Consider the following 16,470-nt stretch of genomic DNA (forward strand, 5'->3'; position numbering starts at 1 on the left):
GAGGCAGTACAAGCCACTTCCCAGATAGATGGAGAGAAGGGTCCTGGTGTTTCTTTAGTATGGGAAAAAATGAGAACCTCTGCTGTAAAGTTGCACTAGTGATTAGATTCTGAAACTACACCATGCCATAGTTACTGTGCAACAGGACATGACAGCCTTGAAATTACCCCCCGACTTAAGCCTCAGAAATGTATGTGTACAAGAAATCTAACAAACAAGAGATCGGAAGCAGCAGGTAAATGTCAGATATAGTGTTTTTAAAGCCTCAGATTGTAAGCCTCAGATTGCTTTTATTGTACAGGCTAAAGACTCAAATAGGGTTAGGTTACATACATTATTATACAGTGCGTATGTGCAACAAGCTTGAAGTATCACTAAGTGACCAAATCAAGAACTATTGATGTCACCTAAATAAAAAGTTGGTATCTTTAACCTCTTTCATACAAGTCAAACTGATATTTCTTTATGTACAGATGGTATTTGTGGACTAGTTAAAGATAATCTAAAAATCAGAGCTTTAACCATAACCCTTACAATGGATAACTTCATAACAGGCACTCCTAGTTTATGTACTTGACAGAACTTCATTATCTTGAAGACCAAAAACTGAGATTTTAAAGCAACTGATATTTTTACTTCTCTCAATCATGCTGTAACTGAATATAGTATATTGTATAGGCTCCTTACTGAATGCAGAATGTTTTACTACGTGAAAAAAAAGTCAGTGACTTATGGGTACATTAGGAAATAGCAATTAATTGTTTGCAAAATGCTAATTTATTGATGTATTTTAGCTGTGTAGCTCCATGCAAGGGTACACTTTACAAATTATGGAACAAGTAAAGTTTTCAACAGCTTTTTTGTACTTGCATCCTCTTTAATTCCTAGTATTTTGAAATGAGTTGTTCAGAAGGTAAATTTATAAGGAATTACTTTTAAGAAAAAAAATCTTACATGAATCTAGTAGAACAAAAACATTTAGAAGCTTTAGTTGTTAGAACCCAAAGTACATATTTATCAAAAGCAGCATACAGTATCTGCACCAAACTCCCACGTTATATATGCAGGAGAAGCCGCATACAGTACCTGCATGAAAATCCAAGGAACATATTTTAGGTACACATGGTACCTGAAAATCTGTAGCAGCCCCAGAAGTTAACTTAATAAGAATGACAAATGTCCAATGAATTTACAGTTTCTGTAGCAGGGAAGGATTAACAACAAAATACAAACATGTTTGAGTGAGCCCTGTTCTCATTTGCACAATTAAATCTGAACAGTGCGTACTCAAATTCAGCACACTAGTGACATCTGCACTATGACACCACCCCAGCAGAACCATGTACTCCAGGAGCCCTTTCCTAGACCACAGAGGAGAAAGCCAGCCATTTGCCCCTTGTGGCTGGCTTACAGATCCTGAGAGTGGTCTACCACCCTGAGATGATAGGCTCTAATGGGCTGTTATCAAGATCAGATTACATTTATGGTGCAGTATCACCATGGTTTGGCTGAATTTTATGGTTGAACTTCACACTTCTTCAGGTTTCTTTGCACTTAATTTGTCATTTCTTAAAGGCAAACAAAATACATTTACTTTAAAAGAAAAATTTATTTTCTCAAGTCACACACAGTTTTAAACAGATGTAGGACAACTTATTTCACATTTTGAGCCTTCACCAAAGCACGCACACACTAAGTCACATGTACAGTAAGTGTTTTTCTATTATTATTCTTCCTGGACTGAAATATCATTAAGGTGCATAGGCAGATGAAGACTCGCATTTTAGAGAATGGTTCATAAATCTGTATGAAAAGTGACATGTAAAAACTTTTCATGTTATCAAAGTCTTTTCACAACATAAATGTGTTTAAAACAATTCATAAGCTTGATTTCAAAACAATAAAAACCCGGCCACCCTAAATCAAATAGAACATATTACCAGTATAGTCTTCCAAAAAGATTCCCAAAACTTTAAAATAAGTTTCAAATATATACAGATTTATAACTTAAGTGCTCATTTGCTCTAATATTTTAATCATGCAAGAGTTGCAAAAGGAGAGATGTGTTTCTTACAGAGGCTTTTCTGAAAATGCAGTAAAACTCTTCACTCGTGCAAAGAACAAAGGGGTGTACATCTTGTCAATGTCAAAAGCAGAGACTGCAGTCTCACCAGTAGATCTACAAAGAACGTTACAAAAGTGAGTTACCTTCATTAAATATAAACTGCCATTTAAATCCTTCCATCTGTATTCAGGGGAGTGATAAGGAGTAATCCAGTATTTTCATAATGCAAAGTATGCACAAAGCCACATACACACAAGCTAACCACTTCAGGGAAGTTAAGTAGTTGATATTTTCAACCTGAGTTATCCTTAAAAAGATTGTAACTGTTACACTGTGACATTGTGTTTTATAGGAGTTGTTCATTTGTTGGACAGCACAAGGGCTACGCATCATTTAGGTCCCAATTAAAACCTCCAAACAGGGCTTACATGGTGTATAGCCCTTATGCTAGACTTCAGCCAACGGGCAAATTCCACACTGGTGCAGAACAACAGTGTTGCACAAATCAATTTGTATAGGTCAGGAGGCTATCCTCATGTGCTAGATAGAGAACATAACTGGGAATCTAACTCTATGAGCATTAAATAGGCTAATAAGATATGATATCACTTTACTGTAGTACAGATTCATGATTCTCACTGAGGCATGCAAATATGGTATTTTTACATTAAACATTCCTAGCTATGGCTGCTTTACTAGGGCAATATCCTCCTCCTTGGATTCCAAATTCTGAATCCTATAACAGGAATGGAAAGTATAATGCAGTGTGGAATGCCATTGCTTATCGTGATAATCATTTTATTAATAATACAAGCACATACTGAAGAGTCAGGAGATAGCCAAAATACAAGTCATGCTTTCAATGTGACATGGGATTATATATATTTGTGAACAGTTTACTAGGAACAAAAATATTTCTGCTTAGGATTGCCGAGTACAATAGATCAAATACTATTCACAAATCTTACTAAACTGCAAAAACTCCATGCCTTCATGTTTAGGATACTTTCCCATACTTTACATTGCCAAAAAGTAGTGATCCTGTAAGTTCTTAGAATGCTAACAAAATGCCAAACCAAGACCATAATTATTTTATTTTCAAGTCATTTGTTTAAACCACAAAACTCTTAGCACATTTTGTCATTGGATAGATGAATGCTTCCGGCCTTATTACTTGCAAACATCTTGTTCTCAGTTTATTAACTTACTTGTAAGTTATGTTACAAGAATGATGTATCCAAACAAGCTTGTTGAATCTCTGGCGGCCACTGGAACATAGCTGTAGTCCTACATGAAAACTGTGCTCTGTTTCTGGTACAGAAACACGGCGGAAATACCTGTATTTGTGGTAGTCAATTGGTTTCTGTACAATAAACACAAAGTTTAGTGACACACAAAGAACATACAGCACTACCATGGTTTACCATAACACTTTAAATAAGTGTGAAGACAGATCCTGAAATAGCAAAAACTCCATGTTTTCATATATAGGATACTTTTATTTACATTGCCAAAAAGTAGTGATCCTTTAAGTTCTTAGAAGGAAAGAGTGATGATAAAATGCCAAACTAAGACCATAATTATTTTATTTTCAAGTCATTTGTTTAAACCTCAGAACTCTTAGAACGTTTTACCACTTCCTTATTTAGCACACATCCTACACTATGTCTCACACATAGGAAACTCTAGAATTAAGTAGTAATATTACTTGAAAAATTGTTTAACTTATACCAAGCTACATATGGAGCAGGATTTCATAGAAAATAAAATATCTCAAACTCAATATAGGGTTTGAGGAAAAACTGAGACTAAGTTAGCTGCATGTACAATAACACAACCCTTGTAATTACTTTGACACTACTTACTATAGGTGTTTCTTTTTTTGTGCAACATCTGTTGTTGAAAGTTATTCCCAGTTAAATTCTTGACCAGGAATTCATTATTTAGATTCATTTATTTAATGCTGCAGAAATAAGTTTCATACAGATGAAAGGTGATGTCATAAAAAGGTCTTTGCTGCTGCTCCCACCTTTTTCTTCTTCCTCTGACTTAATTCTCATGCCACCATCTTGTGAGCTGGGGATACACATCTCTTTTTAAATTTAGCAAGGCTGTTATAAATTAATACAGGCCTTGTGTAGCAATCAAGCTTGGGGAACAGTTGGCAGAAGAGGGCTTACTGGGGGAGAAATGGTGTCTAAGTGTGAACAAAGTCATTTTACAACAAATAGGCTTGGCACGATATATTGATTCAGAGAGACTGCTTTCTCGCTTCAGAAAGTTAATATATTTTTGGAAGGAGACAAGTAAGTTGTTATATTTTACAAGTGCTCTAATGTGTGGTAATTTATCTGACATCACTTCATGCACCAAGTTCATTAGCAAGTCTCTGAAACAGTCACACCGCCATATGCTCTTTAAAGACACAATTGTGGGGAAGCCTTAAGAAAAAAAATCCCACTCTCCTTACCCTCTCGTTCTCTTATTTCTCTTATTTTATTTTGGTACCTACCTCTTCCTTCTTCTTCATTAATACAGCAAATACTTTGGTTTGATTGTCTGTATCCTGGGAGAGGCGATAATGGCCAAGCAAGATTGCATCAGTTCTGGAAGGTTAAAGGGATGGTCTCAAGCACGTACTGTTAAGGATACTAGTTTTTATTTATGCTACAAAAACACCTAAGCATTAAGACTGACAATAGTTGTAAGATCTATTTTTCCTTCCATTACTGACTTGAGGATGTGAGCCTTTGGGCAAGGGAATATTTCTGTGTTTTGTAAAGCATCAGGCCTGTTATAGGTGATGAATTATTATGTTCATAAAATTGCTTTTTAGTATTTTTCTTAATTAGGACAGAGTAGACTGGCTAGTCAGTTTTCTTAATACAATTTCTAGTTATTTTCACTTTCAAATTCTTATGCAATAGCTCAAAACTGCATTGTTTTAGAGATGCAAACACATTTCCACAATAATTTAATAAGTTCACGGGAACGTTTCAAGGAGGAAACATCCTCCTTGACCCAGAGAAACTAATATTTCCTTGATTCTTTCTACTCCTTCCTAGACGTTCACTTCTGTTCAGATAGCCTTTCACTGTTTGCCCTCTTTTCCTACTTCCTTGCCTTTCTTGGGGGGAGGGAGGAATCCTCAAATCACAAGACCAACAATGCATGTCTCTTCCATCTGTTCACTCTGAGTTTCTCCAGACATTGTCCAAGGCCTTGATCTTACAATCAGATGTCTGATTCCAGAATCAGGGTCTTAAATTGTAATGTCCCTTGAAGCAGGGACTAGGTCTTACATTTTCCTGTAAAGAACTATGAATATCTCTGGCACAATAGAAACAATAAATGATGTTTCCATTGTTGTTTTTACTTTTCCCAAATCTAGAGGCTAACATGAGTTAACATGGTTAAGCACTAGAATAAATTGGTTAAGCACTGGAATAAATTGCCTAGAGAGGTTGTGGAATCTCCATCATTGGGGATTTTTAAGAGCGGGTTGGACAAACACCTGTCAGGGATGGTCTAGATAATACTTAGTCCTGCCCTGAGTGCAGGGGACTGGACAAGATGATCTTTCGAGGTCCCTTCCAGTTCTATGATTCTATGAAAAGCGTCCTTTTTCTGCAGGGTAAAAAACAACGCGTGAGGCAGATAAATGTGCAATTTCAACATACCTTGTATTTTTAGTCCGTAAACGAGGAACAATAGATTGAGGATCTTCAGGAGTTGTTAGCATCATTACTTGACCATCTGGGAAGAATCTCATGTATCTGCAAAAATACAATTATACAATAAAAACCTGGAAAAAGTAGTAGACATACTGTTTTCTCATGGGAGCCCTTCACAGAAAGGTGTAGCATTACAGGTGCTAATTCCTAGCATTTAAAAACAGATTTTCACATATTTTCAAAAGCATAGAAACAGCTCATCAGAAACCAAAAGACCTGGTTTGGGAGACCACATGACCAAACTATGCAGACTTTTGCAAGAGCACAGAAGTTAAGAACTTCTGTTCAGAGAAGGAATGCAGAAAAGGAGCTACTGACCAGAAGTCAAGATGAATCTTATATAAACTTTGGGAACCTTCTTCCTACCCAGTACCCACTGAGATAAATGTAATTAGCTCTTAACTCATATTAATCTGAAGAAGTCTGTTTGATAGTGCTTCTCTACCTTAAGTATCAGATTTGAGATATTAAGATCAGATACCAAATCTAGAAAGACAGGCTGATACTTTCCAAATCATATGAATGATTATGCGATTGACTGGTATCCTGTAGCTCATTTTAGACTCAGGAGGGGACAGCAGAGTAGAACAATTAGCTATGTGAATAGTGGAATGAGAAGGCTAAGAAAGGCAGTGAATGAGTAATTGCAAAGAGTTCAAAAGGCAGATTTAAAAAAAACAGCCTTTAAATCTACTTGCTTGGTTATGAGTAAATTTAAAAGGTAATTTTTATTTAATCTTTTTTTTTTTTTTCTGAGCACTATTTTGATGGGCACAAAGAAAGGAATGATTTGGGGAGAGGGAGAAATCTGTGGCATCAGTTTTGACATGAGCAGACGGTGCAACTGAGAAGGAAAATTAGTTTCTAAACCTACCTCTATTGACCAGAGGTAACAGTATTCCTTATGGCCTTGATCCTGGAAATACTTACACCCAAGTAACTTTACACACTTAGTGTTCCACTGAGCTAAACTGAACTACTAGCGTTTGCAGTATTGAGATCTATATTTGAATGAACAGTACTTGGAGAGAGGGGGAAATACTTCCCTCACTCAGTTTACTACAGTTCTACCTGTAATATTCCACTTGGTGCCATGCTCTATAGAAACCATCAAGAGACTGCTCTCCTTGACGTATGTATGTTGTCTTGCTGATGTACACACCTACAGAAATGAAGCAAATAAGTACCTAAAAATTCAAGCATCTTTTAAAAGTGCATAAACATACAAGATTAAAAATTATGGCTGTATAGGTTTTCAGCTATATTTTTGTTACCTAAAAAGGAGGAAGAACTTTCTTTTAAAGATGATCTGCACATTCAAAACCAAACTGAATTTAGATAAGGCCTAACATTTGTGGCACTATATAATTAGACAGAAATAAAAGATTATGCAACTTTTTTCTGGCAAAATCATACATAACAATGAAGACATCTGTTTCCAAAAATACTCCTTACCATCAAATCGAACACGGGGCCTTTCCAGAAACATTTCTCTCCAGGAGGTATAAGGAACAAGTTTATTACAGCTTCTGCCCCAAACCCTCAAACAGGCTTGATGCCAGATTTCAGGATCCCTAGTGAAGATATAAAAGCAAAACCCATAGCTTTATAGCACCTTGCTGAACTCCACTATCAAGGCACAAAAGACGAGTGGGGAACTTTAAGAACGTAGTGGTAGATGGGGTCTGGATAGAGTTAAAGGCATTTTTCTTAGACTGCTCAATTACTAAATTATTAAGCCACATAGAACTTGGAATCATTAAGGAGCTAGAAAGCCATTTTCTCATCAAAAAGTAAAACATATGAAGCAGTGACAATACAGCACAGAACTTTCTGAGTGTGTCAACCTGGCATTGCTTAGTGATGTCTACATGGTGATCAAAGTCACGGTACTATTATTTTAGGACTCCTCAACTCCATTTAACAATATGTCCTCTCTTTTGTGAGCAAAGGTACTCCTTGCTCGTAAACATCATTCAAATATCACCAAAACATATTAGCTTATATTAGACTAATAGCTTCTATCTATCCAGACATTTACACCTCAAACATCATTGGTGTATTTGAGCACCTGATTAGTATTATCAGGAGTTTAACATGGGACTACTCATGAATAAGTAGAGCAGGATTTAGCCCAATATATAGATTTAACAGCCTAAAAGCAAAAACATTTTCTTAATACAGGCAGCTTTCCTCTATGGATTCACTACCAGTCTTTATATACCAATACTAATAATACCAACCTCTTATATAGTGCTTTTTTCATCAGCAGATCTCAAAGCACTTCCCAAAGGAGGTCAATATCATTATTCCCATTTTACAGATGGGGAAACTGAGGCACGGGGAAGCAAAAAGACTTGGTCAAGGTCACCAACAGGCCAATGGCAGAGGCAGGAATAGAACCTAGGGATCTTGAGTCCCAGCACAGCACTCATCTATTAGGCAGGGTTTTTCACAATGTCTGGCAATTTTAACTGTTTATACAGCAATATACAGTCCCTGCTCACATTAAGGTAAACAAACTGTATTCTCACGAAAATGACAATTTGATTAAGATAAATGCCACCAGCAATTTTTTTAATTCCCACACAGACTTTTTCTACCTAAGTAAATGTCTACGGCTATAATTTTATACTAGTAACCGGGTTAAAGACTAAGATTAAGAAAAGCTCCTTGCTCTCCACCCAAGAGAACAGAAGGTGAATATCTCACTCTATGGATAAAGTTTCAATTATACCTGGCACAAATGTAAAATCCTCTGCAGACCAGAGATAGCTGCTCTAATGACCTTAGGTCCAGATCACTGGAAACCACCCATCGAAAAATGTACATTAGCACTTCCATAGGCAGCACTGTGAACAGAAAATAATTAAGTGATCACATGGTAACATGACAATAATCAAAGAAATTATTTCCCCGATCCTATTTTTGATAGCTACCAAAATCCTGTTTTTCACAGGAAATTAGAGAACAAATTTGACTGGGAATAGTCAACCAAATACCTTACGAAAAAATATCTGATGCACTATAAAGAACTTCACATAATATACAAATGTTAAGACACGACATGCTAACAAAATATTTTTTAGATGTGGTCTTAAAGACTACACAGCTACATATCTTTTCAGGGCACAACAGGTATATCACTGATTTTATGAAACAATTATTTCCCCAGCAGCTTTAATATATAGAGAGCTCTTAGTGCACATCACACATGTAAAGTAACATTTTATTTCTTACATAACGTTTTACATCTTGCATGGAAGCCAAGCTGTGATGCTCTGACTTCAAAAGCTCAGGAGGTTCAGGCAATTCCGTACTTGTATGGGACACCACTAGGAACATGTATAACCTGCAGGAATTAGTGCTGGTGAATCTATACTGTATCACTCCTCCCTCTGTCAGTAATGAGCCAATGGGATGTCAGATGGCATGGTACTGTTGAGGACTCTTTCCAATGACTTTAAACACAAATAAATCAAGATCCTATCCAAAGTTATCGACAAGTGAGATACTAGGAAAATTCTCATAAGAGTAAAGGTAGAGTAAAAAAATCCTGGGGTTTTAGCCAGAATTCCATCTACTTGCATTCCACCTCCCTAAATTTTCTCTACAGTTTTAGCTGGATATAATCATCTTTACTACTTAACCTTTACTGTTAAGAGTGTTGCTGTATGCTATTAAGCAGCTGCTGTTTCTACTGCCCGGGGCTGAGTGATTCCTAAATAACCTTTACACCTATTTCACAAAAGGCAAGTGTGAGATTTACTCAGTCTAAACTGCTCTGATACACTTTAGTAAAAACAGCTAGAGAAGTGTAATGGTCACCAGTGACAGATGCTGTAGTTAAGGCTACAAAACTGTTTCTATTCAATTATAACTGTTTTTATACATTGTTTTTTGGAAAAAAGTTCTCTTTTGAATTGAAGTTTTTTGATATGTGGTCTCAGCCCTAGGTGACTTTTTTCCTGGAAAATCTGGGCAAACGGCATTTAGCCATTTGAGTAGTGAGATAGATTGCGCGGGAGGGGGGGGACGACTTATTTTTATGACACCAGATTATTTGTTCACCTGATACAAATATCTGAACTTTGGAAGTTAAAACTCAACATGGAATTATTCCTAACTGAGGAGTCATGCCTTTGCTCCATTTTGAAAACTTTGCTTTAATTTAGTAGCAGATACTTTCAACATACCATTTGAAGCATATGTAATTAAAAAAACAGGTATATTAACAACTATATTGCTCCTATACCATTGATAGCTGTGTACACATGCATGCTATAGATACACACATGCATGCTTAGCAATACAGTACATAAACAGGCTCCAGTCAGTCTTTGGCAACTTAAGTGCATTAGCTATAACTCCTTATAATGTAATATGCTGCTTACACAGCTAAGATCTTAAAGAAGCTTAAAAATCATGAGCCTTTGACAAACTGGGGCCTATTAACTTGAACAACATCAATGGTTATCATTTGATAGTCATCAGTCAGCCAAAGCATGTGAAACTGGATACTTTATATTCTTTTCTCGTTTAGCAAGATCTAGGAAATCTAAAGCAAAAACTTAAGACCGCACAAGTCAATTAAAAAAAGATTGGAAATGTACATATCTTCCGACAGCAATGTTAATGCAGCCCTGTTGTAAATATGTAGTGATCTTTTTATTCCTGTTTTCTTTAACATGTTACTGATTATGTTAAATGTATGCTTTATGTAGGATATGCAACATGGCCAAGTGAACATGGTACCTTAACTTTTGACTTTCCAGACTTCTCTTTATTCAGAATTGTACAGCCATAACATTGCATTAATGCTGGTTTTGCATTTAGTTATAGAATTTTTGCTGCTTGCCCCATCACAGTGAATATCTTCACCCACTGTAGAAAGCTATTATTTCAAATGATGTGTCCACTGTCTAGAAAATGTATAATATTAAACTAAAGTTTTTTTAGACTTCTGGTGAGGAATGTTGTCCAGATCATAAACATCTTATTTGCTAAAAACAAAAATTACCCATACTCTTGATGGGAAATAAAAATTTAGCATTTATGTTAAGTAGTAGAAGTCTGATCTTCCCCTGCTGTCTTGCACCAAGAACTAATCATCACTCCAAAAAAAAAAAAAAATCTGTATACTACTGCCATCCTTGATTAGTCTAGTGTTCTCTCATTCTCTGGGTCTCACTCACATTCTAATTTCTTTCTGTATGCCAGACACCAGTTATGGAAAAAAATAATAGAAATACAGCTAAAGCACTCTTTGCTGGCATTTCAATGTTGTAAAAGTAAGGAAGTAATGTCAGTTTAGGGCAGAGACAGTGTCTTATGGGTTTACAGCATCTTGCAAACCGAGAACCTGACTATTTGGCACGCACATGCACGCTCTCTCAAGTTCTCTTTCACATCCAGGCTGCTTTTCTCCCTAGGCCAGTGGATCTGTGACTGCTGCAGAAATGATCAATAGTGATCCTTAACCCGATTAACAAATGGATTAAAGATCAAGATTTTTGTGACTTTCAACTCTACTACAAGCAGAGCAGAGCAGCAGAATAGTAAAATGCAGGAATATCATGGAGACTGAGGAAGAAATACCGACAGGAGAGGAGGGCTTGAGGCTTTCCCCCACTCAGGCTGGGATCTCATGATAATATGGTATACAAAGTGCAAGCTTCCAAATTCTTTTGGCAAAAATCAAGAAGAAAAATGGTCTTTCTAAATGGTCTGAGTTAAACACAGAAGACAATAGAAATAGTGCCAAAGTTCTGCTGAAGTTCCATAAATTTACTCTATTTTGCTTCCTTGGAAAAGTAGTGAGACTAAGATTTTCAAAAGCTGATCAGTGATTTTGTGGAGACAGAATGAGATGCTTCATAGGGGTCTGATTTTCTGAAAGTGTTGAGCACCTACCCACTGAAAATCAGACCCCTCCTTAGGTGTCAAGCTGGGTGCCCAAAATGGAGGCACCCAAAAATCACTGGCCATTTTAAAATAGCGTGGCCAGAGTTTTTTAGTGTGTGTGTGAATGGATTCATTTATAACAATTGTAAAAATGTTTGCTTTCACTGAAAGGAATCTGATACTCTCCACCAGGAAATATAAAATATCCACTTCCCATAAAACAAATCACTTTAATTCACATAATTGTAGCAGACTCATGTGTACCAGAAAATGTGAAACTGTTTCATTTTTCCAAACACAAATTCACTGTTAAGGAAAGGTATATGGCAGCTTTAAAAAAAATATGCCAGAGGCACAATAATAAAGGTTAAGAAATCAATATTTAGGACCCACTCCTGCAAAGACTTATACATGTACTTACTTTCGCACTGGGGGTAGTCCCAATGAAGTCAATAGGACTACTCACAGTATGTAGGACTGAACACCTGCTTATGTCTTTTCAGGATTGCAGGTTAAGTGTTAAAACAGTCCTTCCATATTATATTCAAAAATAAATCAATGTCAGCCTATTCCCTCTCCCAATCCCAATAAACTGTCAGAGGTAAGGAAGACAAGTAGCATGTGAACAGTCTTTCCAGGGAACAAGCTAAGTAAATTTCAAAGTGAAGTTCTGAGCCTGCAAGCCTGCATGAGTCTGCCTGCATGGAATAGACTACAGGAACAAGGCCAGAATATGTATGAAGAAAGAGCTGTTAAACCAGTTGATGAGATTTCTTCCCATACATCTAGTTATAATAATGAACAAATAGATACCTTGAGTCATTTACAAGAAAGTTCTTTAAATGTATATTTTAGAATAAAAAGAGACAAGACATTTTCTTAAAGCTGAGCTCAAAAATATACCTCTAAGAATTCCTTCCTTATGAACTTATGACATAATTAATCTCACACCTGAGATATGAGTCTGACTGACATCAAGATCAGGCTGACAAAGTTTGACTGAGGATTCCTGAAGAGCGAGCTGCTGCTGAAAGTAGGACAAAAGATCAGCCATCTTGCCATCATCATCACCATCCTCAATGCTAAAGTAAAGAAAAATAAAACAAAACCTGAGACTGGAACAAAATATGCCAACATCTAGTATTCACACTGACCTTTTCTTCTCATTTGATATGATTTCTGATTTGTACTTTGTAATTACTGTGTTTCTTAAGATCAAAGTACAGTCATTAAGATTTCTTATCACATAATGATAATCTAATTTGCCAAGAAAAAAAAAGAGGCCTAATCAGGTTTATTTAGGTTTTGTTAAAACAAGGATGTCTTTTTAAGAGAGTATGATATTAACAGAAATATTTCTGTAATTATCTTTCTTTTAATCCCAAACCAAGCAGTTTCGCTGTTTGGATTTCTACATTCACCTGCAGTATGTGCAACACAATCATTGAAGAACTCTGCTAGTCTATGAGCAGCAAAATATTAAAGCAATTAATTTATTTTTGTTATCTCAGATGAACAGCGCATAAGAAATAAAGCAGCAGCATTACCAGTGAAAAGTAAATTATATTTGTATAGAGCTCATTATAGTAATTATTATAAGGATTTTTTGGGGGAGGGTGTCACTTTTTACTTTTTAAACTAATAGTGTCCCTTTGTGGTTTTCCTCATCAACATATTGATCTCTAACTCTCTCTGGCCCAATTAATATTATTCAATTATTCACTTAATGTACAATAACTTCAATATAGGAAATTGAGGCCCATCAGAATACCCCATAGCCCAGTGGTTAGGCAACTCACCTGAGAGGTGGCAGATCGCTGCTCAAATCCCTTCTCACCCTCAGGAGGAGGGAGTACTTGAACCAGGAATCTCCCACATCCTGGATGAGTGCCTAATCAACGGGCGGAGGTCCTCCTACATGCCCCCCGCCAACCTGTTGTGTTTATTCACCTGAGGGGTCCAATCCAGTAGGCACCGTCTGAGCACACCCACCAGATCAGGTCCCACATGCCCCTCAGGAGGCTGAACAACTATCTTCCTCAGTTTTCTAGCCCATGGAAGTTTATGCCCAAATAAATATATTAGTCTCTAAGGTGCCACAAGGACTCCTCATTGTTTTTGCTTCCTCACTGTTTTTGCTTCCTCAGTTTGTAAATCAGAGTCCTTGCTCAGAGACAAAAACTTAGGCATTGAGTGAGTTCAGGTGCCTACAGGGTACAGTGGGAATTCTGTGGATTGCAGTGGTGCCTAAAAACAAGACTTAGGTTCCTAAGTGTCTTCATGGATTGCTCCCTATGCTTAAGGGTTAATGAACATTGTTTAATACGCTATAAAATTACATTACTGCAACAAAAGATTAAATCTGAGTTCTCTACAACAGGTGCAACCATTCTATACAGGTGTGTACAAGTAGCCACTCAAACCACATGACTCTACCTAACCTTACCCATGAGGTGCTGCGTATATTATTTTTGATTGCCCTTAAGACTAACAAGCTCTCTGTGAGAACACACAGTTTGTGTAGAACTTCCAGAAGCGTACTTATATTTCTCTTTTGCATGTTTAGTTTAATTTTAATTGGGATGGGTTTAATAAGGGAAGTGATGGAATAAAAAAAGCTCCAACTCTAGCTGAAAGAGCTAGAAAAGGATCTTTAAAATACTGTAAAGAGAAGACAGAACTCTGTTTTGGCCTTCTAGGCCTAAAACTCTAGTAAGATGTTGTGGAGAAAGGGAGTGATAATTGATAAAACCGTGTTCATTACTTACCTTGTATTACTGGAAGAGATGACAACTATTACAGAACATTGTTATAGTAGCTTGCTATACTTTTTTGCTGGTGTGACATAGAGAACTTCTACAACCTTTTAGTTTAGAGAGCAGAAGCACTAATAGTGCTAACAAACATTTCTAAAAAGGCATACTCTGCAGATGCTACTTTATAAAACAAATAAGGGGGCAGGATAAGAAAGCTGGCTCCAGCCCTGGAATCACCTGGAGTTGGGGAGGGACAATAAGGAAAAAAAAATTTGAAAGACCACAAGGAAGTTCATGTCCTCATCAATAGATTGAACTGACTAACGGAGAGTCGCTCAAAGGGGAGGGAAAATACTAGGAATATAAAAGAACTTTATAAAACTCTACTCTATAATCTAGTATTTTTCTTACCTCACTGTGTGATGTTAATGGGGGTTCACTTAAATACCCAGATAATCCTATACTTGGCTATTACCCTAAGAGGAAAATAAGTCTAACTGCTACGTATGTACAAGCCTACAAGTGCAGACTCTTTTGATACTACAGTGTAACTTTCAAGAATCAATATGTCAGCTCTTACTAGCCTAAAAATGATCCTGCCTGCATAGCTTATAGAGCTGAATTACCAAGTAAAAAGTAATATGGTGGCTTCTGTATTTTTAAATCACCTAGTAACTATTTTCTGCTAAATTATTTTAATCCCTCAATTTAAGTTTGAATTGGCTCCAAACAAATTAAGAACTGCATCTGATTGTATTGTTTGGTATAAAATGTGTTCCCAGGCCCATTAAAGGATCTATATAACTTTCCATAATGCATGTTACTAATTAAATTGAAGTTAAACAAAAAGATGCTTCTCAAACATTAGGTGACTATATTACAAACAGATAGGTGGCACCTTAATGAATGTCTTTGGATTAGAAACAAAATGTGTAAATGTGTGCACTCCTGTGCTGCTCAGTGGTAAACTTGTCATACTTACTAGCTCTTTCCAACACCATCACCTTCCGGAGACCACGTATAGGTGATCTTAAACTCTATATCAGGTACAAGTTGCATGGCTAGACGATAAAACTTGATGGCTGAAAACAGAGGTAATATTTACAACTTGGAACACATTTAATGCCTACTCTAGTGATCAAAATTGAGCTCCTCCCGAGACACGACTTTAGCTGTAACTGTACTGTAACTAAGGCCAGGAAGGCTCTATAGCATTACACTTTTTTAAAAAATCATTTTTTTCTAAGTGGCAAAGCTGTTCATCAGGGTGCCCAATTGGACACTAATCCCATCCCTCCCAGTTGTTTCTTTACTATCCAATTTAACCTAAACCAATTAGAATAAAAATGGTAATCTTAGCAGGGAAGATGGACCTATTTGACACATCTATCAGGGCTTGAAAATCCACTTGCCCCTTTTGTGGAGGACACATACCATCAGCTTCTACATAATTAATTTTCATTCAATACCTTCTATGGGAGTGCCAGTTAAGGCTTGACAGGTAAGGGTGTTTTATACACTTAAATTTCATAAAGGCCTGATTTTTTCCCCAAAGATGTTGGGCACCCATCAACTCTTACTCGCTTCCAATGTCCATAAAGTTTCTATGTTTTTATGGTTGCAAAGAGCTTTGCCAAATCTGAACTGAGCGTGAAAGGATGACAGCAGTGCACTGGAAGTCTGCAGACAGATGACTCCAGTATCAGATGCTTTCACATCAGTCTTTCAGATGCTCATAACTTTACCAAGCTAAAGCAGAGTAAAAATGCTGCTATTCAGAACCCTTGTAGGCATCAGTGACATGGACAAGAATCAGGTCAATTTCACTTTGCTGCTCAGTGGCAAAGCAGCAGTAGTGATGGCAGGCACTGGAGCTAGTCACTTTGAAGGATATCTCATTCAAAAGTGCAGAGGCAGCAAGAAAGCTGAAAGAAATATAGAGGAGCAGAGACCATCCCAAAATCTTTGCAAGCAGCCATAAGGCTCTGCAATGAGATGGGGAACAGAGAAT

General features: G+C 36.8%; 1 protein-coding gene across 3 annotated transcripts in view; it reads right to left on the bottom strand.

Moving 5' to 3' along the window:
- Positions 1-236: 236 nt before the first annotated feature.
- The window catches only part of FBXO9 (F-box protein 9), a 43,725-nt gene continuing 27,491 nt past the window's right edge, over positions 237-16,470 (bottom strand). For all 3 annotated transcript variants that reach the window (XM_034766337.1, XM_034766336.1, XM_034766335.1), the window contains 9 exons: positions 15,442-15,541; positions 12,655-12,785; positions 8,537-8,651; positions 7,255-7,373; positions 6,871-6,961; positions 5,746-5,841; positions 4,578-4,671; positions 3,274-3,428; positions 237-2,179 (listed from right to left, as the gene is read on the bottom strand). In XM_034766337.1, the coding sequence (XP_034622228.1) occupies positions 2,071-2,179; positions 3,274-3,428; positions 4,578-4,671; positions 5,746-5,841; positions 6,871-6,961; positions 7,255-7,373; positions 8,537-8,651; positions 12,655-12,785; positions 15,442-15,541 (1,010 nt within the window). In that variant the 3' untranslated portion in view covers positions 237-2,070. The remainder of the gene's footprint in view (positions 2,180-3,273; positions 3,429-4,577; positions 4,672-5,745; positions 5,842-6,870; positions 6,962-7,254; positions 7,374-8,536; positions 8,652-12,654; positions 12,786-15,441; positions 15,542-16,470) is intronic.

This window comes from Trachemys scripta, chromosome 3, assembly GCF_013100865.1.
Source record: "Trachemys scripta elegans isolate TJP31775 chromosome 3, CAS_Tse_1.0, whole genome shotgun sequence".
Lineage (NCBI taxonomy): Eukaryota > Metazoa > Chordata > Testudines > Emydidae > Trachemys > Trachemys scripta.